At 49.9% G+C, this 26,680-nt stretch overlaps 1 protein-coding gene across 1 annotated transcript in view; it reads right to left on the bottom strand.

Annotated features, from left to right (window-relative positions):
• Positions 1–23,987, bottom strand: part of EFNB3 (ephrin B3) — a 53,936-nt gene extending 29,949 nt beyond the window's left edge. The window contains exon 1 of the mRNA XM_083185672.1: positions 23,450–23,987. Coding sequence (XP_083041798.1) covers positions 23,450–23,556 — 107 coding nt within the window. The 5' untranslated portion in view covers positions 23,557–23,987. The remainder of the gene's footprint in view (positions 1–23,449) is intronic.
• Between the last annotated feature and the right edge of the window lie 2,693 nt (positions 23,988–26,680).

Raw genomic sequence — 26,680 nt, forward strand, 5'->3', positions numbered from 1 at the left:
ACCGCCGTCAGTGTATACTCAGTATCACTATACGGAGCAGCAGCGTGACCGGCGTCAGTGTGTACTCAGTATCACTATACAGAGCAGCAGCGTGACCGGCGTCAGTGTATACTCAGTATCACTATACAGAGCAGCAGCGTGACCGGCGTCAGTGTATACTCAGTACCACTATACAGAGCAGCAGTGGGACCGCCGTCAGTGTATACTCAGTACCACTATACAGAGCAGCAGCGTGACCGCCGTCAGTGTATACTCAGTATCACTATACAGAGCAGCAGCGTGACCGCCGTCAGTGTATACTCAGTACCACTATACAGAGCAGCAGCGGGACCGCCGTCAGTGTATACTCAGTATCACTATACAGAGCAGCAGCGGGACCGCCGTCAGTGTATACTCAGTATCACTATACATAGCAGCAGCGTGACCGCCGTCAGTGTATACTCAGTATCACTATACAGAGCAGCAGCGTGACCGCCGTTAGTGTATACTCAGTATCACTATACAGAGCAGCAGCGTGACCGGCGTCAGTGTGTACTCAGTATCACTATACAGAGCAGCAGCGTGACCGCCGTCAGTGTATACTCAGTATCACTATACGGAGCAGCAGCGTGACCGGCGTCAGTGTGTACTCAGTATCACTATACGGAGCAGCAGCGTGACCGGCGTCAGTGTATACTCAGTATCACTATACAGAGCAGCAGCGTGACCGGCGTCAGTGTATACTCAGTACCACTATACAGAGCAGCAGTGGGACCGCCGTCAGTGTATACTCAGTACCACTATACAGAGCAGCAGCGTGACCGCCGTCAGTGTATACTCAGTATCACTATACAGAGCAGCAGCGTGACCGCCGTCAGTGTATACTCAGTACCACTATACAGAGCAGCAGTGGGACCGCCGTCAGTGTATACTCAGTATCACTATACAGAGCAGCAGCGTGACCGCCGTCAGTGTATACTCAGTATCACTATACATAGCAGCAGCGTGACCGCCGTCAGTGTATACTCAGTATCACTATACAGAGCAGCAGCGTGACCGCCGTTAGTGTATACTCAGTACCACTATACAGAGCAGCAGCGTGACCGGCGTCAGTGTATACTCAGTATCACTATACAGAGCAACAGCGTGACCGGCGTCAGTGTATACTCAGTATCACTATACGGAGCAGCAGCGTGACCGGCGTCAGTGTATACTCAGTATCACTATACGGAGCAGCAGCGGGACCGCCGTCAGTGTATACTCAGTATCACTATACAGAGCAGCAGCGTGACGCCGTCAGTGTATACTCAGTATCACTATACAGAGCAGCAGCGTGACGCCGTCAGTGTATACTCAGTATCACTATACAGAGCAGCAGCGTGACCGCCGTCAGTGTATACTCAGTATCACTATACAGAGCAGCAGCGTGACGCCGTCAGTGTATACTCAGTATCACTATACAGAGCAGCAGTGGGACCGCCGTCAGTGTATACTCAGTATCACTATACTGAGCAGCAGTGGGACCGCCGTCAGTGTATACTCAGTATCACTATACAGAGCAGTGTGACCGTCAGTGTATACTCAGTATCACTATACATAGCAGCAGCGTGACCGCCGTCAGTGTATACTCAGTATCACTATACAGAGCAGCAGCGTGACCGCCGTCAGTGTATACTCCGTATCACTATACTGAGCAGCAGCGTGACCGGCGTCAGTGTATACTCAGTATCACTATACAGAGCAGCAGTGGGACCGCCGTCAGTGTATACTCAGTATCACTATACTGAGCAGCAGTGGGACCGCCGTCAGTGTATACTCAGTATCACTATACAGAGCAGTGTGACCGTCAGTGTATACTCAGTATCACTATACATAGCAGCAGCGTGACCGCCGTCAGTGTATACTCAGTATCACTATACAGAGCAGCAGCGTGACCGCCGTCAGTGTATACTCAGTATCACTATACAGAGCAGCAGCGGGACCGCCGTCAGTGTATACTCAGTATCATTATACGGAGCTGCAGCGGGACCGCCGTCAGTGTATATTCAGTATCACTATACAGAGCAGCAGCGGGACCGTCAGTGTATACTCAGTATCACTATACATAGCAGCAGCGTGACCGCCGTCAGTGTATACTCAGTATCACTATACAGAGCAGCAGTGTGACCACCGTCAGTGTATACTCAGTATCACTATACGGAGCAGCAGCGTGACCGCCATCAGTGTATACTCAGTACCACTATACAGAGCAGCAGCGTGACGCCGTCAGTGTATACTCAGTACCACTATACAGAGCAGCAGCGTGACGCCGTCAGTGTATACTCAGTATCACTACACAGAGCAGCAGCGTGACCGGCGTCAGTGTATACTCAGTATCACTATACAGAGCAGCAGTGTGACCGTCAGTGTATACTCAGTATCACTATACAGAGCAGTAGCATGACCGCCGTCAGTGTATACTCAGTATCACTATACGGAGCAGCAGCGTGACGCCGTCAGTGTATACTCAGTACCACTATACGGAGCAGCAGCGTGACGCCGTCAGTGTATACTCAGTACCACTATACAGAGCAGCAGTGTGACGCCGTCAGTGTATACTCAGTATCACTATACGGAGCAGCAGCGTGACCGGCGTCAGTGTATACTCAGTATCACTATACAGAGCAGCAGTGGGACCGCCGTCAGTGTATACTCAGTACCACTATACAGAGCAGCAGCGTGACCGGCGTCAGTGTATACTCAGTATCACTATACAGAGCAGCAGTGTGACCATCAGTGTATACTCAGTACCACTATACAGAGCAGCAGCGGGACCGCCGTCAGTGTATACTCAGTATCACTATACGGAGCAGCAGCGTGACGCCGTCAGTGTATACTCAGTATCACTATACAGAGCAGCAGCGGGACCGGCGTCAGTGTATACTTAGTATCACTATACGGAGCAGCAGCGTGACCGCCGTCAGTGTATACTCAGTATCACTATACTGAGCAGCAGTGGGACCGCCGTCAGTGTATACTCAGTATCACTATACAGAGTAGCAGCGTGACCGGCGTCAGTGTATACTCAGTATCACTATACAGAGCAGCAGCGTGACCGGCGTCAGTGTATACTCAGTATCACTATACATAGCAGCAGCGTGACCGCCGTCAGTGTATACTCAGTATCACTATACAGAGCAGCAGCGTGACTGGCGTCAGTGTATACTCAGTATCACTATGCAGAGCAGCAGCGTGACCGCCGTCAGTGTATACTCAGTATCACTATACAGAGCAGCAGTGTGACCGCCGTCAGTGTATACTCAGTATCACTATACAGAGCAGCAGCGTGACCGCCGTCAGTGTAGTCAGTATCACTATACAAAGCAGCAGTGGGACCGGCGTCAGTGTATACTCAGTATCACTATACAGAGACTATTATTACCAGATATTATATAGCGCACACATATTCCGCAGAGCTGTACAGAGACTATTATTACCAGTTATTATATAGCGCACACATATTCCACAGCGCTGTACAGAGACTATTACCAGTTATTATATAGCGCACACATATTCCGCAGAGCTGTACAGAGACTATTATTACCAGTTATTATATAGCGCACACATATTCCACAGCGCTGTACAGAGACTATTACCAGTTATTATATAGCGCACACATATTCTGCAGCGCTGTACAGAGACTATTATTACCAGTTATTTATATAGCGCACACATATTCCGCAGCGCTGTACAGAGACTATTATTACCATTTATTTATATAGCGCACACATATTCCACAGCGCTGTACAGAGACTATTATTACCAGTTATTATATAGCGCACACATATTCCAAAGTGCTGTACAGAGACTATTATTACCAGTTATTATATAGCACACACATATTCCACAGCACTGTACAGAGACTATTATTACCAGTTATTATATAGCACACACATATTCTGCAGCGCTGTACAGAGATTATTATTACCAGTTATTATATAGCGCACACATATTCCATAGCGCTGTACAGAGACTATTATTACCAGGTATTTATATAGCGCACACATATTCCGGAGCGCTGTACAGAGACTATTATTACCAGTTATTATATAGTGCACACATATTCCACAGCGCTGTACAGATAATATTATTACCAGTTATTATATAGCACACACATATTCCGCAGCGCTGTACAGAGACTATTATTACCAGTTATTATATGGCGCACACATATTCCGCAGCGCTGTACAGAGACTATTATTACCAGTTATTTATATAGCGCACACATATTCCGCAGCGCTGTACAGAGAATACTATTACCAGTTATTATATAGCGCACACATATTCCGCAGCGCTGTACAGAGATTTATTACCAGTTATTATATAGCGCACACATATTCCGCAGCACTGTACTGAGAATATTATCACCAGTTATTATATAGTGCACACATATTCCGCAGCGCTGTACAGAGAATATTATTACCAGTTATTATATAGCGCACACATATTCTGCAGCACTGTACAGGGAATATTATTACCAGTTATTCATGTAGCGCACACATGTTCCGCAGCGCTGTACAGAGACTATCATTACCAGTTATTATATAGCGCACACATATTCCGCAGCACTGTACAGAGAATATTATCCCCAGTTATTTATATAGCGCACACATATTCCGCAGCGCTGTACAAAGACTATTATTACCATTTATTTATATAGCGCACACATATTCCGCAGCGCTGTACAGAGACTATTATTACCAGTTATTATATAGCGCACACATATTCTGCAGCGCTGTACAGAGACTATTATTACCAGTTATTATATGGCGCACACATATTCTGCAGCGCTGTACAGAGATTATTATTACCAGTTATTATAAAGCGCACACATATTCCGCAGCGCTGTACAGAGACTATTATTACCAGTTATTATATAGCGCACACATATTCTGCAGCGCTGTACAGAGACTATTATTACCAGTTATTATATAGCGCACACATATTCCGTAGCACTGTACAGAGAATATTATTACCAGTTATTATATAGCACACACATATTCCGCCACGCTGTACAGAGAATATTATTACCAGTTATTTATATAGTGCACACATATTCCGCAGCACTGTACAGAGACTATTATTACCAGTTATTATATAGCACACACATATTCCACAGCGCTGTACAGAGAATATTATTAACAGTTATTATATAGCGCACACATATCCCGCAGCGCTGTACAGAGATTATAAACGTACCATCGGCAATCTTTATGCCATAACACTTTAATAACTTATCTAAACTTATCTAACTTAACACTACAAATAAAGAGACAGACACAAGTGCTGGCGTTTCAAATAATGAATGTCAAATTTATTAATTGACAACTATATATATTAATCTATAGAAGAGGGTGGCGGCCCTAAAGAACGGTCATAGAGAAAAAGGAGGGGTAAGATGACATCACACCATTCATACATCATTGGTGTTCAACTCTCCCACGCTACCCACTCGGGCAAGTGGTGCATCCCACCCCTGTCCAAGGGGCATGGGCTACAAGCGTATCATTGACGGGAGAGCGCACCCCACTATCCTCATAACACTTCATTTGAACAAGGACCGTTCTTTACCGCCGCCAAGAAAGGATAGAAAAATAGGGAGGGAGGGTGGGGAAAACCGGACCAGAGTGCAGATCACCTGACCTCTGGCTATTCCTACAACAGGAAACTCCTCCCTACTCCCTAATTGGCTATAGCTGCAGCATCATAGCCTAAACCTAAACCACAAACAAAGTGCAGGCATCTCAGACTCCTTCGGTAGTTTATGTCACCTCCAGCTTATTCAGCCATCGGTTTTCTTAAACGTACCATCGGCAATCTTTATGCCATAACACTTTAATAACTTATCTAAACTTATCTAACTTAACACTACAAATAAAGAGACAGACACAAGTGCTGGCGTTTCAAATAATGAATGTCAAATTTATTAATTGACAACTATATATATTAATCTATAAAAGAGGGTGGCGGCCCTAAAGAACGGTCATAGAGAAAAAGGAGGGGTAAGATGACATCACACCATTCATACATCATTGGTGTTCAACTCTCCCACGCTACCCACTCGGGCAAGTGGTGCATCCCACCCCTGTCCAAGGGGCATGGGCTACAAGCGTATCATTGACGGGAGAGCGCACCCCACTATCCTCATAACACTTCATTTGAACAAGGACCGTTCTTTACCGCCACAAGCCAAGCCTTAGGCTGCAGCACCGCCACCCTAAACGCTCAGCACTTACTAAACAACAACACATCAACTAAAACCTCTAAACAAATCGTCCAGGAATATGGCCATTCCCTCAGGACTCAGATGGACACCGTCCGGCCTATACAGGGAACCCCGCTTATAGGTGATGGAGTCATGCCTGATGACTCCACCCCTATTAGCCAACAGGTATCGCTGCACCGCAGCATTGACCTTCCTCCGTGCGCTATCCAAGCGGGGCCCTGACCTAGCATTCCTCCAGACCCGCCTAGGAATCATTGAGGACCAAATCAGTTGGCAGCAAGGGAGCGCTTGAGCCACAATATGCAGGTCCCTGATAATAATCGACCTAAGTTCTAAGGCGGTGCATTGGCCTAGATCGTTTCCGCCCAGGTGCAAAATTAGCACCTCAGGGACTCCGAAGTCCCGCACCGACCTCAGCAAAAGGCCCCGTAGCGCTCCCCAACGCATGCCTCGCACACCCAACCATCGCACTTTCTGAGCTTTCACTCGCATACTTTCATTCAAACTGCCACACGCCATTGATGCCCAGTGGACAAAAGAGTGTCCCATCACCCACACTGTCTTGGAGTCCCTGCGACCTGAAAGATGTAAACAGGTTAGGACACATGCCATCAAATTCACACCTCACTTAACAAACAAACCACACCGGAGAAGGCAAAGATAAAGAAACCGTAACCGACCAGACCTTGAGGCACACTGCACAGAAAACCCCCGGAGTAAACTAACCAGGACGCCATGTCAGATTGGAATTAAGCCGAATTGTGCCCCCGGGGGAAAGTGGACCACCTCAAGACTCCCGCTAAAGTGAGACGAGTACTTATGCGTCCAGTCGGTTACAGTCTTGCAGATGGAGAGACAGGCCAGGCCGAATGTATCTGCGGAACGCTGCCGAGCGCCATCGACCCAGAGACTGTATCTCTGCGTCGGATTGACCCCCAGCAGCAGCAGATGTGGCCGCCCCGATCCGGAAGGAGTGTGTACCAAACTCCCGCGGATCCAGGCCAAGAGATCCCAGGGCACGCTGCAAAACATGGCAGAACTGGTATTTTGTCAATGAAGAGCTGTCTTCATGCATTAACCATGCCCCAGGGCGGTCAGGACGCAGCAGGGCGTAGGCGCTTGCCATCACCACTGGGCAAATCCCTTCCACCAGGCACGGTTGCAGTGACAGCCATTGGCCTCTCCCAGTCTGATCCGTCTTGGAACGTCTTACCCGGCACCAAACCAAATCGCCCTGTATCAATACATCCTCTAACAACAGAGGAGAAGGTCGATGCCTCGACGGGGCTACCAGCTCGCCGACCCTGAAAGCTCCATGGAATGCCATGGCATATGCCAAGCGAAACAGTCGGACCTCATATTCAGAGTGACATACATCCCAAACCGCCCCCAATAAGGGAGGCAGCAGGGACACGTCAATGGGCCTTCTGCTATCTGGAGCCACAGGGGAAGCGCGCCGCCAGCCCCTCAGGGCCCGAGACACAAGAAAAGACCGGCCGGGGTCCGATCTCCCATACAGCGATGAGAAGAACGACACGCCGGCCAACAGCCGTCTCACGGCTGACACAGTCCGCCCTCCGGAGTACAAACTCCACACAAACGCAAGCATGGCTTCGCCCGGGGCCTTACCTTGCTGTGACGCGGACATTCTGAATTGTTCCCATTCCAGCCAGCCAGCTTGGTAACAACGCAGCGTCCTGGGAGCAATAGCCCGCATGGCTAGTTCCTCCATGCCGGCCTGATGACCTGCCAAACATAAGGAGGACACGGCTCACCAACCAAATCCGCTCCCGGAGCTAGGGACCGGAACCTAGCCCAGTCACGCCTGGACAGGGCGTCGGCCACCGAGTTGTCCACCCCGGGAATGTGCCTGGCCACAAAATGCAGGTTAAGCCGCAGACATACCAATACAAGGCGAGAGAGCAGGCGCACCACAGGGAGAGAAGAAGAGCTCTGTCTGTTGATGGCCTGCACCACCCCCAGGTTATCACACCAGAAGGTGATGCAGGCATCACGTAGGCGGTCGCCCCACAGTTCCAGGGCCACCACAATAGGGAACAGCTCCAGGAGAAGCATGTTCCTGGTGAGCCCCTCTTGTGCCCATTCCTCCGGCCAGGTCTCCGCGCACCAAGAGCCGTGCAGGAAGGCTCCAAAGCCTATTCCCCCGGCCGCATCGGTGTATAGCTGCAATTCCTCGCTGTACCGCGGAGGGCTAGGCCACAGCAACACACCGTTGAAGTCGCGGAGGAAAACGTCCCAAACTCTAAGATCCCTTTTGAGCTCAGCATTCAGGCGGACAAAGAATTGGGGCCTATTTGGACCCGCCATGGCCAGTTCCAGTTTTCGACAGAAAACCCTCCCCATGGGGATAACCCGGCAGGCGAAGTGAAACAGGCCCAGTAGGGACTGTAGCTGGCGTACCCGGAGTTTGCCGAAGGCCAGGGACTGGGAGATCGCCCCTTGTAGCCGTGCAAGCTTATCAAGGGGCAACCTGCAGCACCCGGCCCGCGTGTCAATCTCAATGCCCAAGAATGAAAGGCATTCAGTAGGCCCCTCTGTCTTGTCCTCCGCGACAGGGACTCCGAAATGTAAGAACAGCTGCTGCATTGCGCTCAGGAGAGCCCCGCAACGCGGGGAATCAGCCGGGCCTACGCACAGGAAGTCGTCCAAATAATGGGCGACCCCCGGCTCGCCCGTATACTCCGTGACGCACCAATGCAGGAAGCTGCTAAAACACTCGAAGTAGGCGCAGGACACCGAGCAGCCCATAGGCAGGCAACGGTCTACATAATAACCTGAAGGCAGCTTAAAACCCATGAACCTAAAGGAGTCCGGGTGCAGGGGCAGCAGTCGGAATGCCGACTCGATGTCAACCTTGCCTAGCAGGGCCCGCCCCCCGAAGCCGCGCACAATAGCTAAAGCCTCCTCGAAGGATTGGTACCGTACATGACACAACTCCATAGGAATTGCATCATTCACAGACAATCCAGGTGGGTGGGACAGATGCTGTATCAGGCGAAACTTGCCTGTCTCTTTCTTGGGGACTACTCCAATAGGTGACAGTACCAAACCCTGAACCGGAGGTTCAGGAAATGGGCCCACCATCCTACCCAATTTTACCTCCTTCTCGACCTTCTCCAGGACGACTTGGGGCATGTCGATTGCCGACTTCAGGTTTCTCGGGGACCCGGACGCCACCTCCCCTTGAATGGGGAGGAGGAATCCTTGCGAGAAACCCGCGGCCAGAAACTGCGCTTCATCCCGGAGGGGGTAACGCCCCAGCCAACTGGCTAGGCGTTCGCCCCTCACGGGGGACGGGGCCTTACTGTGGAGGAGCAGGGGCTGGGTTGGCTCCGGCATTTTGCCTGGGAGCCCCCCCAGCCTGTTTGCCACGCGTGCACTCCTTAACCGGGTGTCCTCCCCAGCACTTTGAGCATTGGTGACGAAACTTACAGCGGGAACCCGCTGCGCATCCTGCCCCGTTGTAAGCAAAGCATCTGCCCGCTGACTGCCCCCCTCCAGAGCCCCCGCGAAAGGACGAGGGGGCCCTGCGTGGGGCAGACGCGGGTGTTGAAACCACCGGAGCCGGGGCGGCGGAGGTCGAAACCGACGGTTTCTTACCCATCCACACCTCGACATCCTTAGCGCCAAGGGCCATGATCTCACAACCCGACTGCTTCCGCCGGAATTGCTCGTCATAAGCCCGCCAGACGTTCTCACCGTCGTCCATATACATGGCGTGCATCATATGGATGTATCTAATAACATTCATATGCTCCTGGGGTCTGGTCTCCAAGTAGCATGCAGCAAACATAAACACCCCCACTTGCCACCTCTGATACGTGCAGTAGGCTGCCTCGCCAATCCCCCCTTTACGCTTTGCCTCGCGGTAATCTTTCTCATCCTGCGCAGTCATAGTAAAGAAGCTGACGTATCTGCCCTCCCTTATCCTATCCCTTACGCTGCGCCTGAGGCCTCTTAGTACTGCCGTATTCTCGCAGTGGACCACCTGCCCCCTAGGAAACAACGGGGAGCCCGAGTCGCCACTGGAGGACTGCGAGCGCCTCCGGTGTCTCCTAGAGCGTCTGTGCCTGTGCCTGGATCTGCGTCCCCCCTCCTCGCCGGAGGTCACGGACTCTGACCCCGAGGAGGAGAATGTACGGGAATACCTGCGCCTGCGCTTCTTGCGTGCTCTGGCTGACCCACCTGACACAGCTCCCGCTGTAGCCGCACCTGCTGTTCCGGAGGGACCAGCCACCTCTGACGGCCCGGCAATGGCCTCCTCTGCCTGGTGCTGCGATGGTGTCGGCACGACTGCGTCCCTTGGCGGTGTGGAAGCCATATTCGCGAAAGGCGTGCCCAGAGCTGCCAGCACGTGTGCCGCAGGGTCCCGGATAGAAGGAACAGAAGGGAGGACAGTAGTAGCTAGATACCCAGGCCCTGTCTGTACCGGTTGCTGACCCGCCCGCGGCGTCAGCATCGCTACCAGCTGCCGCACCACCGCCATATCCACCTCTGTGGAGGGTGCCTGCGCAACTCCAGGGGACACTGTCTCTGCAGCCGTGGCTGAAATAGCCTGCGCTGCCTGTGAGAGCCTGACGCGCTGGGATAGCAAGCGCGCCCTAGAGAGCCACCCGCTCCTTGCCCTCCTTAAGGGAGTCATGGGGGACCCCGTGGAGGGGTGGCCCTGCGTGGGCAAAGTAGGCTGGGCAGGCTGGGCAGCAGAATCCCTGGGCTGTGTCCCAGAACCCGCAGCTCGCGTCCGGCGGCCATCTTGGACAGGCGCGGATGCACCTGTGCCTGCTGCTGCGGGACCCTGGGACCGCGTGCGCCTGCCCCGCTGACTACCTCCGCCGGGGGTGCCTCCGCTACCCCGGGCGGGAGCGCTACTCGCTCTGTTAGCTTGCGGCCTGGCGCCGCGCGCCACCGCGTCATCAGCCGATGACGCGGACCTCGCGCCCCGCCGCAGTGTACCCGCTCTCGCCGCCGCTCTGCCTCCCCGCCCGGCCTGCGTGACGCTGGCCGTTGGGGGAGCAGAGGGGGAGCCGGGCTGTGCAAAACGGGAGGGAGGGTGGATGGTTCTCCGCGGGCGCGGCATGGCTAGGCCGGGCAGCAGCAGCGCTACACTATCTGGCCCAAATCCCCCAAGGAGCAGCTGGAATGAAAGAGAGAGAGAGGTAGGTGTAAAAGGAAATGATAGAGAAGTATGCTTGACAGCAGAGGAATAAGTAGCGATGAAAGAGGAATATGTACAGGAGAAAGTCTGAAACCAACCTGCTCCTTGGAAAACCGGACCAGAGTGCAGATCACCTGACCTCTGGCTATTCCTACAACAGGAAACTCCTCCCTACTCCCTAATTGGCTATACCTGCAGCATCATAGCCTAAACCTAAACCACAAACAAAGTGCAGGCATCTCAGACTCCTTCGGTAGTTTATGTCACCTCCAGCTTATTCAGCCATCGGTTTTCTTTATTACCAGTTATTTATATAGCGCACACATATTCCGCAGCGCTGTACAGAGACTATTATTACCAGTTATTATATAGCGCACACATATTCCGCAGAGCTGTACAGAGACTATTATTACCAGTTATTATATAGCGCACACATATTCTGCAGCGCTGTACAGAGACTATTATTACCAGTTATTATATAGCGCACACATATTCCGCAGCGCTATACAGAGACTATTATTACCAGATATTATATAGCGCACACATATTCCGCAGAGCTGTACAGAGACTATTATTACCAGTTATTATATAGCGCACACATATTCCACAGCGCTGTACAGAGACTATTACCAGTTATTATATAGCGCACACATATTCTGCAGCGCTGTACAGAGACTATTATTACCAGTTATTTATATAGTGCACACATATTCCGCAGCGCTGTACAGAGACTATTATTACCATTTATTTATATAGCACACACATATTCCACAGCGCTGTACAGAGACTATTATTACCAGTTATTATATAGCGCACACATATTCCAAAGTGCTGTACAGAGACTATTATTACCAGTTATTATATAGCACACACATATTCCACAGCACTGTACAGAGACTATTATTACCAGTTATTATATAGCACACACATATTCTGCAGCGCTGTACAGAGATTATTATTACCAGTTATTATATAGCGCACACATATTCCATAGCGCTGTACAGAGACTATTATTACCAGGTATTTATATAGCGCACACATATTCCGGAGCGCTGTACAGAGACTATTATTACCAGTTATTATATAGTGCACACATATTCCACAGCGCTGTACAGATAATATTATTACCAGTTATTATATAGCACACACATATTCCGCAGCGCTGTACAGAGACTATTATTACCAGTTATTATATGGCGCACACATATTCCGCAGCGCTGTACAGAGACTATTATTACCAGTTATTTATATAGCGCACACATATTCCGCAGCGCTGTACAGAGAATACTATTACCAGTTATTATATAGCGCACACATATTCCGCAGCACTGTACAGAGATTTATTACCAGTTATTATATAGCGCACACATATTCCGCAGCACTGTACTGAGAATATTATCACCAGTTATTATATAGTGCACACATATTCCGCAGCGCTGTACAGAGAATATTATTACCAGTTATTATATAGCGCACACATATTCTGCAGCACTGTACAGGGAATATTATTACCAGTTATTCATATAGCGCACACATGTTCCGCAGCGCTGTACAGAGACTATCATTACCAGTTATTATATAGCGCACACATATTCCGCAGCACTGTACAGAGAATATTATCCCCAGTTATTTATATAGCGCACACATATTTCGCAGCGCTGTACAGAGACTATTATTACCATTTATTTATATAGCGCACACATATTCCGCAGCGCTGTACAGAGACTATTATTACCAGTTATTATATGGCGCACACATATTCCGCAGCGCTGTACAGAGATTATTATTACCAGTTATTATAAAGCGCACACATATTCCGCAGCGCTGTACAGAGACTATTATTACCAGTTATTATATAGCGCACACATATTCTGCAGCGCTGTACAGAGACTATTATTACCAGTTATTATATAGCGCACACATATTCCGTAGTGCTGTACAGAGACTATTATTACCAGTTATTATATAGCGCACACATATTCCGCCACGCTGTACAGAGAATATTATTACCAGTTATTTATATAGTGCACACATATTGCGCAGCACTGTACAGAGACTATTATTACCAGTTATTATATAGCACACACATATTCCACAGCGCTGTACAGAGAATATTATTAACAGTTATTATATAGCGCACACATATCCCGCAGCGCTGTACAGAGATTATTATTACCAGTTATTTATATAGCGCACACATATTCCGCAGCGCTGTACAGAGACTATTATTACCAGTTATTATATAGCGCACACATATTCCGCAGAGCTGTACAGAGACTATTATTACCAGTTATTATATAGCGCACACATATTCTGCAGCGCTGTACAGAGACTATTATTACCAGTTATTATATAGCGCACACATATTCCGCAGCGCTGTACAGAGAATATTATTACCAGTTATTATATAGCGCACACATATTCCGCTGCGCTGTACAGAGACTATTATTACCAGTTATTATATAGCGCACACATATTCCGCAGCGCTGTACAGAGAATATTATTACCAGTTATTATATAGCACGCACATATTCCGCTGCGCTGTACAGAGACTATTATTACCAGTTATTTTATAGCGCACACATATTCCGCAGCGCTGTACAGAGACTATTATTACCAGTTATTTATATAGCACACACATATTCCGCAGCGCTGTACAGAGAATATTATTACCAGTTATTATATAGCGCACACATATTCCGCAGCGCTGTACAGAGACTATTATTACCATTTATTTATATAGCGCACACATATTCCGCAGCGCTGTACAGAGACTATTATTACCATTTATTTATATAGCGCACACATATTCTGCAGCGCTGTACAGAGACTATTATTACCAGTTATTATATAGCGCACACATATTCCGCAGCGCTGTACAGAGACTATTATTACCAGTTATTATATAGCGCACACATATTCTGCAGCGCTGTACAGAGACTATTATTACCAGTTATTTATATAGCGCACACATATTCCGCAGCGCTGTACAAAGAATCTTATTACCAGTTATTATATAGCGCACACATATTCCGCAGCGCTGTACAGAGACTATTATTACCAGTTATTATATAGCGCACACATATTCCGCAGTGCTGTAGAGAGACTATTATTACCAGTTATTATATAGCGCACACATATTCCGCAGTGCTGTAGAGAGACTATTATTACCAGTTATTATATAGCGCACACATATTCTGCAGCGCTGTACAGAGACTATTATTACCAGTTATTTATATAGCGCACACATATTCCGCAGCGCTGTACAGAGATTATTACCAGTTATTATATAGCGCACACATATTCCGCAGCGCTGCACAGAGAATATTATTACCAGTTATTATATAGCGCACACATATTCCGCAGTGCTGTAGAGAGACTATTATTACCAGTTATTATATAGCGCACACATATTCCGCAGTGCTGTAGAGAGACTATTATTACCAGTTATTATATAGCGCACACATATTCTGCAGCGCTGTACAGAGACTATTATTACCAGTTATTTATATAGCGCACACATATTCCGCAGCGCTGTACAGAGATTATTACCAGTTATTATATAGAGCACACATATTCCGCAGCGCTGTACAGAGAATATTATTACCAGTTATTATGCAGAGCACACATATTCCACAGCTCTGTACAGAGACTATTATTACCAGTTATTATATAGCGCACACATATTCCGCAGCGCTGTACAGAGAATATTATTACCAGTTATTATATAGCGCACACATATTCCGCAGCGCTGTACAGAGACTATTTTTACCAGTTATTTATATAGGGCATACATATTCTGCAGCGCTGTACAGAGAATATTATTACCAGTTATTATATAGCGCACACATATTCCGCAGCGCTGTACAGAGACTATTATTACCATTTATTTATATAGCGCACACATATTCTGCAGCGCTGTACAGAGAATATTATTACCAGTTATTATATAGTGCACACATATTCCGCAGCGCTGTACAGAGACTATTATTACCATTTATTTATATAGCGCACACATATTCCGCAGCGCTGTACAGAGTATAGTTGAACATTCACATCAGTCTCTGGCCCAGTGGGCTTACAATCTATATTCCCTACCACATGTACACGCACACACAGACATTCTAGGGTTAATTTTTTGGGGAGCCAATTAGCCTACCAGTATATGGATTGTGGGAGGAAACCGGAGTACCCGGAGGAAACCCACGCAAGTACTGGGAGAATATACAAACTCCGCGCAGTTAGGGCCATATATAGGTTTATATATATAGTTTGAACACACGCCACCCAAATCTAACTCTCTCTGCACATGTTACATCTGCCCCACCTGCAGTGCACATGGTTTTGTCCACTAGAGAGAGAATTTGCTTTTGCAAGTGAACCAGAATCAGGCCGTAATCTGCTGCATAATATACAGGTATGGGTGATAGCGCCAGGAGAACTCCTCCACGCCAGGAGCTTGGCCAGCACCCGACAGATTTGGGTTACATACCGACGACCTGTCAGACTTGACCTTTCATCTGGCCAAGCTGTGATTACTGTAACGAGCACAGGTGACTTAATTAATACCTCCGTCCATTTCATTTCACCACATGGGCCCGACGGGGATAGCCTGAAAACCTGGACTGTAATGGCGGAGTTTGGCTATTGGCCATATCCGGGTGACTGTCAGCAATCCCGCCCCACTCGGACAGGGCCTGCATTCAGTCTGACGCTGGTTTCACCTGAAATGAATGACAATAGACTTTATCTGCGGATCTGGGCGCCTGCCCTAAATCCATAGCCTAGATATGTCAGAACGGGTCTGTCAACGCCAGTATAGTGCAGCAGCGTGTCCCCCCTCCCAGCCTCTGTCATTATATTCATGTCAGTGTATGTGTGAGGGTCCCAGCCTACGTCTGGGTATATATAGCGGAGCACGCGTCTCGCCGTGTCAGCGCACAGCCCACAGGACAGACCGCACAAGCAGCTAATGCCCAGGATGCCCACGTCTGTGTGGCATGTATGAGAAGGGTTGGGATCATTTGGTCTACACTGCATTATGGTCGACAGTCATTAGGTGGACACCATTAGGTCAACATGGGAAAAGGTCAACATGGGAAAATGTCGACATGGTTCTAGGTCGACAGGTCAACAGTTAAAAGGTCGACATGCGGTTTCCACTGTTTTTTTTTTACCTGAATGTCAACTAAGTCGACATGGACACAGTTTAAAGTGCACCGCATCCCCTCGCAACGCTCGGTGCGCTCGCAATGAGTCGGGCACGGTGCCTCGCTACATTCGGCACACTATTTTATTCTCCCACCGCGCCCTAGTGGATGGTAGGGCATGAAATATCGCCTGTCGGCACATGTTGGCTGAAAAAAAGAGAAGAACTCCATGTCGACCTTTTGACTGTCGACCTAGACAATGTCAAACTAATGACCTGTTGGACTAACGACCTGTCAAACTAATGACCTTTCACCCTAGAACCATGTCGACCTAGACCCGTGTCAAGCTTTTCCCATGTCGACCTAATGGTGTCGACCATAATGCTGTAGACCAACTGACCGCATCCCGTACGAGAACGGGCTCAGGGAACGGCATGTTAATAACTGCAGGATATATACCCAGTGGTATGAACCAACGCGTTTCACTGCCTACATAAGTATGGTGTCAACTGGGGGAGGTGTATCAAATCTCGGAGGGAGACAAACATATCAACCAATCAGTTCCTGTCATTTTTTAAATACATGGAAGGTAGAAAGTGATTGGCCTCAGCAGCATTGCAGGCATTGGGCAAAGCAATGCACTGTGGCCCCTACGCACTCAGTCATGGGAATAAATGAATTAAAAAAAAAACATAACTTTACACCCCTGCCCCATCCCTCAGTATATTTACAACAATCATCCACCAATCAGCATGCTGAAAGACATACACTGTCTGGTGAATGCTGCACTCTGGTTGGTGGATCATTACTCCCCTCAGTTTGTGTGCGTGTATAATATATAATCAGGTTTAGTCTGTAGAGGCCCTTTAATAATAATATTCCCATGGGACACTGTTCCACCGACACTGTCACCATATATATTTCTAGATATATACACACATACTTCCTGTGATCGCAGAGCAGCTCGCTCCACACCCCAGCCATCTATACCCAGGGTAGTTTCATATTTGCTCATTAGTCCTAAACCCCTTAAACCTGCACATTCCCATCCACGTATCACGAGGCTGAGGGAACACTGACATCCATCAATCAGCCACGCCCTCTTACTGACAGAGTGCAAGCTCTTCCTCCCATTCTCTCCGTGTGACATCACACCTGCACCACTATTACATCATCATTAGGGTTAGCAGCTGTCTACAGGGTTGTGTTCCCTTTAAACCTGGGAAGATTAGATTGTAAGCTCTGCAGGACAGGAGCTCTTATACTGGGTGCACGTGTTCCGCTCGGGGTCACTCGGTGAGAATTATAAGGGAAACATGTGCATTACATACACTGCGATAGCCAAAATACATGGGCACAGGGGACTGAGTACAGAGGTATAACTCATATACTCTGCCGGGCACTCACACTCACCGGGCACAGGGGACTGAGTACAGAGGTATAACTCATATACTCTGCCGGGCACTCACACTCACCGGGCACAGGGATTGAGTGCAGAGGTATAACTCATATACTCTGCCGGGCACTCACACTCACCGGGCACAGGGGACTGAGTACAGAGGTATAACTCATATACTCTGCCGGGCACTCACACTCCCCAGACACAGGGGACTGAGTACAGAGGTTTAACTCATATACTCTGCCGGGCACTCACACTCCCCGGGCACAGGGACCGAGTACAGAGGAACAACTCATATATTCTGCCAGGCACTCACACTCCCCAGACACAGGGGCTGAGTACAGAGGTATAACTCATATTCTGGGGGCACTCACACTCCCTGGGCACAGGGGCTGAGTACAGAGGTATAACTCATATTCTGGGGGCACTCACACTCCCCGGGCACAGGGGACTGAGTGCAGAGGTATAACTCATATATTCTGCCGGACACTCACACTCCCCGGGCACAGGGACTGAGTACAGAGGAACAACTCATATATTCTGCCGGACACTCACACTCCCCGGGCACAGGGGCTGAGTACAGAGGTATAACTCATATTCTGGGGGCACTCACACTCCCCGGGCACAGGGACTGAGTACAGAGGTATAACTCATATATTCTGGGGGCACTCACACTCCCCGGGCACAGGGGACTGAGTGCAGAGGTATAACTCATATACTCTGCTGGGCACTCACACTCCCCGGGCACAGGGGACTGAGTGCAGAGGTATAACTCATATATTATGCCGGGCACTCACTATCCCCGGGCACAGGGGACTGAGTACAGAGGTATAACTCATATACTCTGGGGACACTCACACTCCCCGGGCACAGGGGACTGAGTACAGAGGTATAACTTATATATTCTGGGGGCACTCCCCAGGCACAGGAGACTGAGTACAGAGGTATAACTCATATATTCTGGGGGCACTCACACTCCCGGGGCACAGGGGCTGAGTACAGTGGTATAACTCATATACTCTGCTGGGCACTCACACTCCCTGGGCACGGGGACTGAGTACAGAGGTATAACTCATATATTCTGGGGGCACTCCCCGGGCACAGGGGGCTAAGTACAGAGGTATAACTCATATATTCTGGGGGCACTCACACTCCCCGGGCACAGGGGGCTGAGTACAGAGGTATAACTCATATATTCTGCCGGATACTCACACTCACCGGGCACAGGAGGCTGAGTACAGTGGTATAACTCATATATTCTGGGGGCACTCACACTCCCTGGGCACAGGGGACTGAGTACAGAGGTATAACTCATATATTCTGGGGGCACTCACACTCCATGGGCACAGGGGGCTGAGTACAGAGGTATAACTCATATATTCTGGGGGCACTCACACTCCCTGGGCACAGGGGACTGAGTACAGAGGTATAACTCATATATTATGCCGGGCACTCACTATCCCCGGGCACAGGGGACTGAGTACAGAGGTATAACTCATATATTCTGGGGGCACTCACACTCCCTGGGCACAGGGGACTGAGTACAGAGGTATAACTCATATATTCTGGGGGCACTCCCCAGGCACAGGGAGCTGAGTACAGAGGTATAACTCATATTTTCTGGGGGCACTCCCCAGGCACAGGGAGCTGAGTACAGTGGTATAAATCATATATTCTGGGGCACTCCCCGGGCCCAACGGACCGAGTACAGAGGTATGCACGCAGGGAACCATTGCTCCTGGGTTGTCACGTCCAGTTTGTGTAGGCATAAGGCCTGCTCCAGCACTCGGAGTCCCCCGTTAGTGCGCTAGGGTGCGACGTGTACGTAATTGTCTGCGATTGCTGCGGCAGAGTTACTTGGTGAATGTGTCCTCTCCATAACCTAGAGATTTGCACCTGTACACACATGAATCAGGCCCAATGTTACCTGACTGATACTCTCACAGACTGCTTTATAACGCTCCAGTGCCTGGGGGGGAGTAACCTATTACCTGCACTCTAATTTCTGAGGGCTACAGCGTACAGAGTGGAGGACCACCCCCCAAACCGGATCACACAGGACATTCCACTTCCATACAGGTGTGCGCAGACTAGTACATGCATACAGCGTATAAAGTATTATTTGCACACTCACAGTCAGATACAGTGTATAGGCCACATACTTGCAGGCAGATACAGTATGTAGGATATTATTTGCACACTTTCATGCAGATACAGTGTATAGGAAATTATTTGCACACTTTCATGCAGATACAGTGTATAGGATATTATTTGCACACTTGCATGCAGATACAGTGTATAGGATATTATTTGCACACTTTCATGCAGATACAGTGTATAGGATATTATTTGCACACTTGCATGCAGATACAGTGTATAGGATATTATTTGCACACTTGTAGGCATACAGAGTGTATAGAGTACTTTTTCACACTTTCAGGCAGATACAGTGTATAAGGTATTATTTGCACACTTGCAGTCAGATACAGTGTATAGGACAAATACTTGCAGACATATAGTGTATAGGATATTATTTGCACACTTGCAGGCAGATACAGTGTATAGACCTTTTTTGCACACGTGCAGGCATAGAGAGTGTATAGGGTAATAATTGCACACTTGCATGGCATATAGGTATTATTTGCACACTTGCCGTCATATATACTGTTTAGGATATTTGTTGCACACCTGCAGGCAGATACAGTGAATAAGGTATTAGTTGCACACTTGCAGGCAGATACAGTGTATACGATATTATTACACACTTGCAGGCATATAGGACCTTATTCTGTCCCACACGCAACGCTGTGAATTTCGCAGCGTTGCCTGTGGTTGTTACGCCGCTTACTGCAGCAGGTCCGCCGGCTGCCCCCCCCCCTCACACGCCGACCCTCAAATGGTTTCTTCAGAGCCTGCAGATGTAAGACACCTGTGCCATTTGCATGGGAATGACAAGATACAGTGTGTAAGACACACTTATAGGCAGATACAGTGTATAGGGTATTATTTGCACATATATACTGTACTGGCCATTTTTTGCACACTTGCAGGAATATCCAGTGTGTATGATATTATTACACACTTGCAGGCATATAGAGTGTATAGGGCATTATTTGCACATTTGCAGGCATATAAAGTGTACAGACCTTTTTTGCACACATAGAGAGTGTATAGGGTAATAACTGCACACTCGCATGGCATATAGAGTGTATAGGGTATTATTTGCACACACGCAGGGAGATACAGTGTATAGGACATTTGTTGCACACTTGTAGGCATATAGAGTATATAAGGTATTATTTGCACACTTGCAGGCAGATACAATGTATAGGACATTTGCACACTTGCAGGCAAGTACATTGTATAGAAAACACACACTTGCAGGCAATACAATGTACAGGACGTTATTACACACTTGCAGATATTATCAATTAGTTATAAGGCATCACAAGGGATCTGCAGCGCCCAATTACAGGTGAGGACAAGTACAGGGTACACATAGCTGCATCCGCAGAGGACACTGACATAACTATCAGCGTGGCAGAGAACACAGGATTTGGTGCCGTCAAAGACGGTGTAAGGTAGATAAGGAAAAGCACATTAGGGAAGAGGGTCCTGCTCGTCAGACCTTACATTCTAAAGGGGAAGGGCAGACAGACAGGGGTGGCACAGATGGGGTAGAAATGAGCTAGTACAGTATATGTAGGCAGATACATTGTATATGATATTATTACACACTTGCAGGCACATACAGTGTATATGATATTGTTACACACTTGCAGGCACATACAGTGTATATGATATTATTACACACTTGCAGGCACATACAGTGTATATGATATTGTTACACACTTGCAGGCACATACAGTGTATATGATATTGTTACACACTTGCAGGCACATACAGTGTATATGATATTACACACTTGCAGGCACATACATTGTATATGATATTATTACACACTTGCAGTGTATATGATATTGTTACACACTTGCAGGCAGATACAGTGTATATGATATTGTTACACACTTGCAGGCAGATACAGTGTATATGATATTGTTACACACTTGCAGGCACATACAGTGTATATGATATTATTACACACTTGCAGTGTATATGATATTGTTACACACTTGCAGGCAGATACAGTGTATATGATATTATTACACACTTGCAGGCACATACAGTGTATATGATATTGTTACACACTTGCAGTGTATATGATATTATTACACACTTGCAGTGTATATGATATTATTACACACTTGCAGGCACATACATTGTATATGATATTATTACACACTTGCAGTGTACATGATATTGTTACACACTTGCAGGTAGATACAGTGTATATGAATTATTACACACTTGCAGGCACATGCAGTGTATATGATATTATTACACACTTGCAGGCACATAAGGTGAATATTACACACTTGCAGCAGGCAGATACTGTGTATATGACACACTTGCAGGCGGATACAGTGTATATGATATTATTACACACTTGCAGGCACATACAGTATATATTACACACTTGCAGCAGGCAGGTACAGTGTATATTACACACTTGCAGGAGGCACATTGTATGTTACACACTTGCAAACAGATACAGTGTATATCACAAACTTGCAGCAGATATATTGTATAGGACACTTGCAGCAGGCAGATACAATGTAAAGGATACACACTTGCAGCAGGCACAGTGTATATTACACACTTGTAGCAGGCAGATACATTATATATTACACACTTGCAGCAGGCACACTTTATATTGCACACTTGCAGCAGGCAGATACAGTGTAAATATTACACACTTGCAGCAGGCACGTACAGTGTATATATTACACACTTGCAGCAGGCACGTACAGTGTATATATTACACACTTGCAGCAGGCAGGTACAGTGTATATTACACACTTGCAGGAGGCACAAATATATATTACACACTTGCAGGAGGCACATTGTATGTTACACACTTGCAAACAGATACAGTGTATATCACAAACTTGCAGCAGATATATTGTATAGGACACTTGCAGCAGGCAGATACAATGTAAAGGATACACACTTGCAGCAGGCACAGTGTATATGACACTTTCAGCAGATACATTGTATATGACACACTTGCAGCAGGCAGATACATTGTATATTACCTACTTGCAGCAGGCACACTGTATATTACACACTTGCAGCAGGCAGACTGTATATTACACACTTGCAGCAGGCAGATACATTGTATATTACACACTTGCAGCAGGCAGATACATTGTATATTACACACTTGCAGCAGGCACACTGTATATTACACACTTGCAGCAGGCAGATACATTATATATTACACACTTGCAGCAGGCACACTGTATATTACACACTTGCAGCAGGATCTGTGCACAGGACACATCCCCCGTGCAGGCTGCAGCACAGTAGGGGTGCGGGGGGAAAGTTGGGGTGCAGGGGGACAGTTGGGGTGTACTGACCTTCTGTTGGAGCTGTTCCAGTAGATGGGGTCCAGGCTGAGGGCTGACACCAGGCACACATGTACCATCCTCAGGCACAGGGCTGGGAGCAGATCCCGCAGGAACATGGTCTCCCCTCTGCTGGCTCTTTGTCTGCAGGAAATGCTGGGACCGGGGCCAGATGCGGGCTCTGGATGCAGGGACGGAGCAGGGGGTCCCGGGCTCTGGATGCAGGGACGGAGGAGGGGGTCCCGGGGTCTCCCCTGGCCTCAGAGGATGGGGATGGAGTTTAGCAGGGAAAGTTTGGCCATATTGGCAGGAGGCAGGCTGCTGTGAGTGAGGGGCTGCTGCTGCTGCTGGGCTCTGTCGCCCAATATGGGGGGATCTGGGTCATTTTGAGCAGGGCTGGTGGTGGGGGAGGGGAGCAGGCATGGAGGATGAGGACGGGGTTTTGTCTCCTGGTCCCTATGTCCCCCTCTGAGGGAGAGAGGAGCCGGCACTAAGGTCTGCTCTGCTGTAAGGCAGGCTGCAAAATAAATCCCCCTTCCCCAGAAGAAAGGGTAGGTGGAGGGAGGGGGAGGGGGATGCAAATCTCAGAACAACAGCGATTCCAGGGAAGATGTGGGGCTGCTGTGCGAGGAAACTCAGCCCCCTGCACCCTACAGGGGTACACAGACACCCCCTGCACCCTACAGGGGCGCACAGGCACCCCCTGCACCCTACAGGGGCACACAGGCACCCCCTGCACCCTACAGTGGCGCACAGGCACCCCCTGCACCCTACAGGGGCACACAGGCACCCCCTACACCCTACAGGGGCACACAGACACCCCCTGCACCCTACAGGGGCACACAGACACCCCCTGCACCCTACAGGGGCACACAGGCACCCCCTGCACCCTACAGGGGCACAGAGGCACCCCCTGCACCCTACAGGGTTACACAGACACCCCCTGCACCCTACAGTGGCGCACAGGCACCCCCTGCACCCTACAGGGGCACACAGGCACCCCCTACACCCTACAGGGGCACACAGACACCCCCTGCACCCTACAGGGGCACACAGACACCCCCTGCACCCTACAGGGGCACACAGGCACCCCCTGCACCCTACAGGGGCACAGAGGCACCCCCTGCACCCTACAGGGGCACACAGGCACCCCCTGCACCCTACAGTGGCGCACAGGCACCCCCTGCACCCTACAGGGGCACACAGGCACCCCCTACACCCTACAGGGGCACACAGACACCCCCTGCACCCTACAGGGGCACAGAGGCACCCCCTGCACCCTACAGAGGCACACAGGCACCCCCTGCACCCTACAGGGGCACACAGGCACCCCCTACACCCTACAGGGGCACACAGGCACCCCCTACACCCTACAGGGGCACACAGGCACCCCCTGCACCCTACAGAGGCATCCCCTGCACCCTTCAGGGGCACACAGGCACCCCCTGCACCCTACAGGGACACACAGGCACCCCCTGCACCCTACAGGGGCACACAGGCACCCCCTACACCCTACAGGGGCACACAGGCACCCCCTACACCCTACAGGGGCACACAGGCACCCCCTGAACCCGACAGGGGTACACAGGCACCCCCTACACCCTACAGTGGCACACAGACACCCCCTGCACCCTACAGGGGCACACAGACACCCCCTGCACCCTACAGGGGCACACAGGCACCCCCTGCACCCTACAGGGGCACACAGACACCTCCTGCACCCTACAGGGGCATACAGGCACCCCCTACACCCTACAGGGGCACACAGGCACCCCCTACACCCTACAGGGGCACACAGGCACCCCCTGCACCCTACAGAGGCATCCCCTGCACCCTTCAGGGGCACACAGGCACCCCCTGCACCCTACAGGGACACACAGGCACCCCCTGCACCCTACAGGGGCACACAGGCACCCCCTGCACCCTACAGGGACACACAGGCACCCCCTGCACCCTACAGGGGCACACAGGCACCCCCTACACCCTACAGGGGCACACAGGCACCCCCTACACCCTACAGGGGCACACAGGCACCCCCTGAACCCGACAGGGGTACACAGGCACCCCCTACACCCTACAGTGGCACACAGACACCCCCTGCACCCTACAGGGGCACACAGACACCCCCTGCACCCTACAGGGGCATACAGGCACCCCCTGCACCCTACAGGGGTACACAGACACCCCCTGCACCCTACAGGGGCACACAGACACCCCCTGCACCCTACAGGGGCATACAGGCACCCCCTGCACCCTACAGGGGTACACAGACACCCCCTGCACCCTACAGGGGCATACAGGCACCCCCTACACCCTACAGGGTTACACAGGCACCCCCTACACCCTACAGGGGCACACAGACACCCCCTGCACCCTACAGGGGCATACAGTCACCCCCTGCACCCTACAGGGGTACACAGGCACCCCCTACACCCTACAGGGTTACACAGACACCCCCTGCACCCTACAGGGCCACACAGACACCCCCTGCACCCTACAGGAACACACAGACACCCCCTGCACCCTACAGGGGTGCACAGACACCCCCTGCACCCTACAGGGGCATACAGGCACCCCCTGCACCCTACAGGGGCACACAGGCACCCCCTGCACCCTACAGGGGTACACAGGCACCCCCTGCACCCTACAGGGTTACACAGACACCCCCTGCACACTACAGGGTTACACAGACACCCCCTGCACCCTACAGAGGCATACAGGCACCCCCTGCACCCTACAGGGTTACACAGACACTCCCTGCACCCTACAGAGGCATACAGGCACCCCCTGCACCCTACAGGGGTACACAGAAACCCCCTGCACCCTACAGGGTTACACAGACACCCCCTGCACCCTACAGGGGCATACAGGCACCCCCTGCACCCTACAGGGGCACACAGACACCCCCTGCACCCTACAGGGGCACACAGGCACCCGCTGCACCCTACAGGGACGCACAGGCACCCCCTGCACCCTACAGGGGCACACAGGCACCCCCTACACCCTACAGGGGCATACAGGCACCCCCTGCACCCTACAGGGGCACACAGGCACCCCCTACACCCTACAGAGGCACACAGACACCCGCTGCACCCTACAGGGGAACACAGGCACCCCCTACATCCTACAGGGTTACACAGACACCCCCTGCACCCTACAGAGGCATACAGGCACCCCCTGCACCCTACAGGGGCACACACACACACCCTGCACCATACAGGGGCAGACAGGCACCCCCTGCAC

The sequence above is a fragment of the Crinia signifera genome, chromosome 4, assembly GCF_055691185.1.
Source record: "Crinia signifera chromosome 4, ASM5569118v1, whole genome shotgun sequence".
In the NCBI taxonomy this organism is placed as follows: Eukaryota; Metazoa; Chordata; class Amphibia; order Anura; family Myobatrachidae; genus Crinia; species Crinia signifera.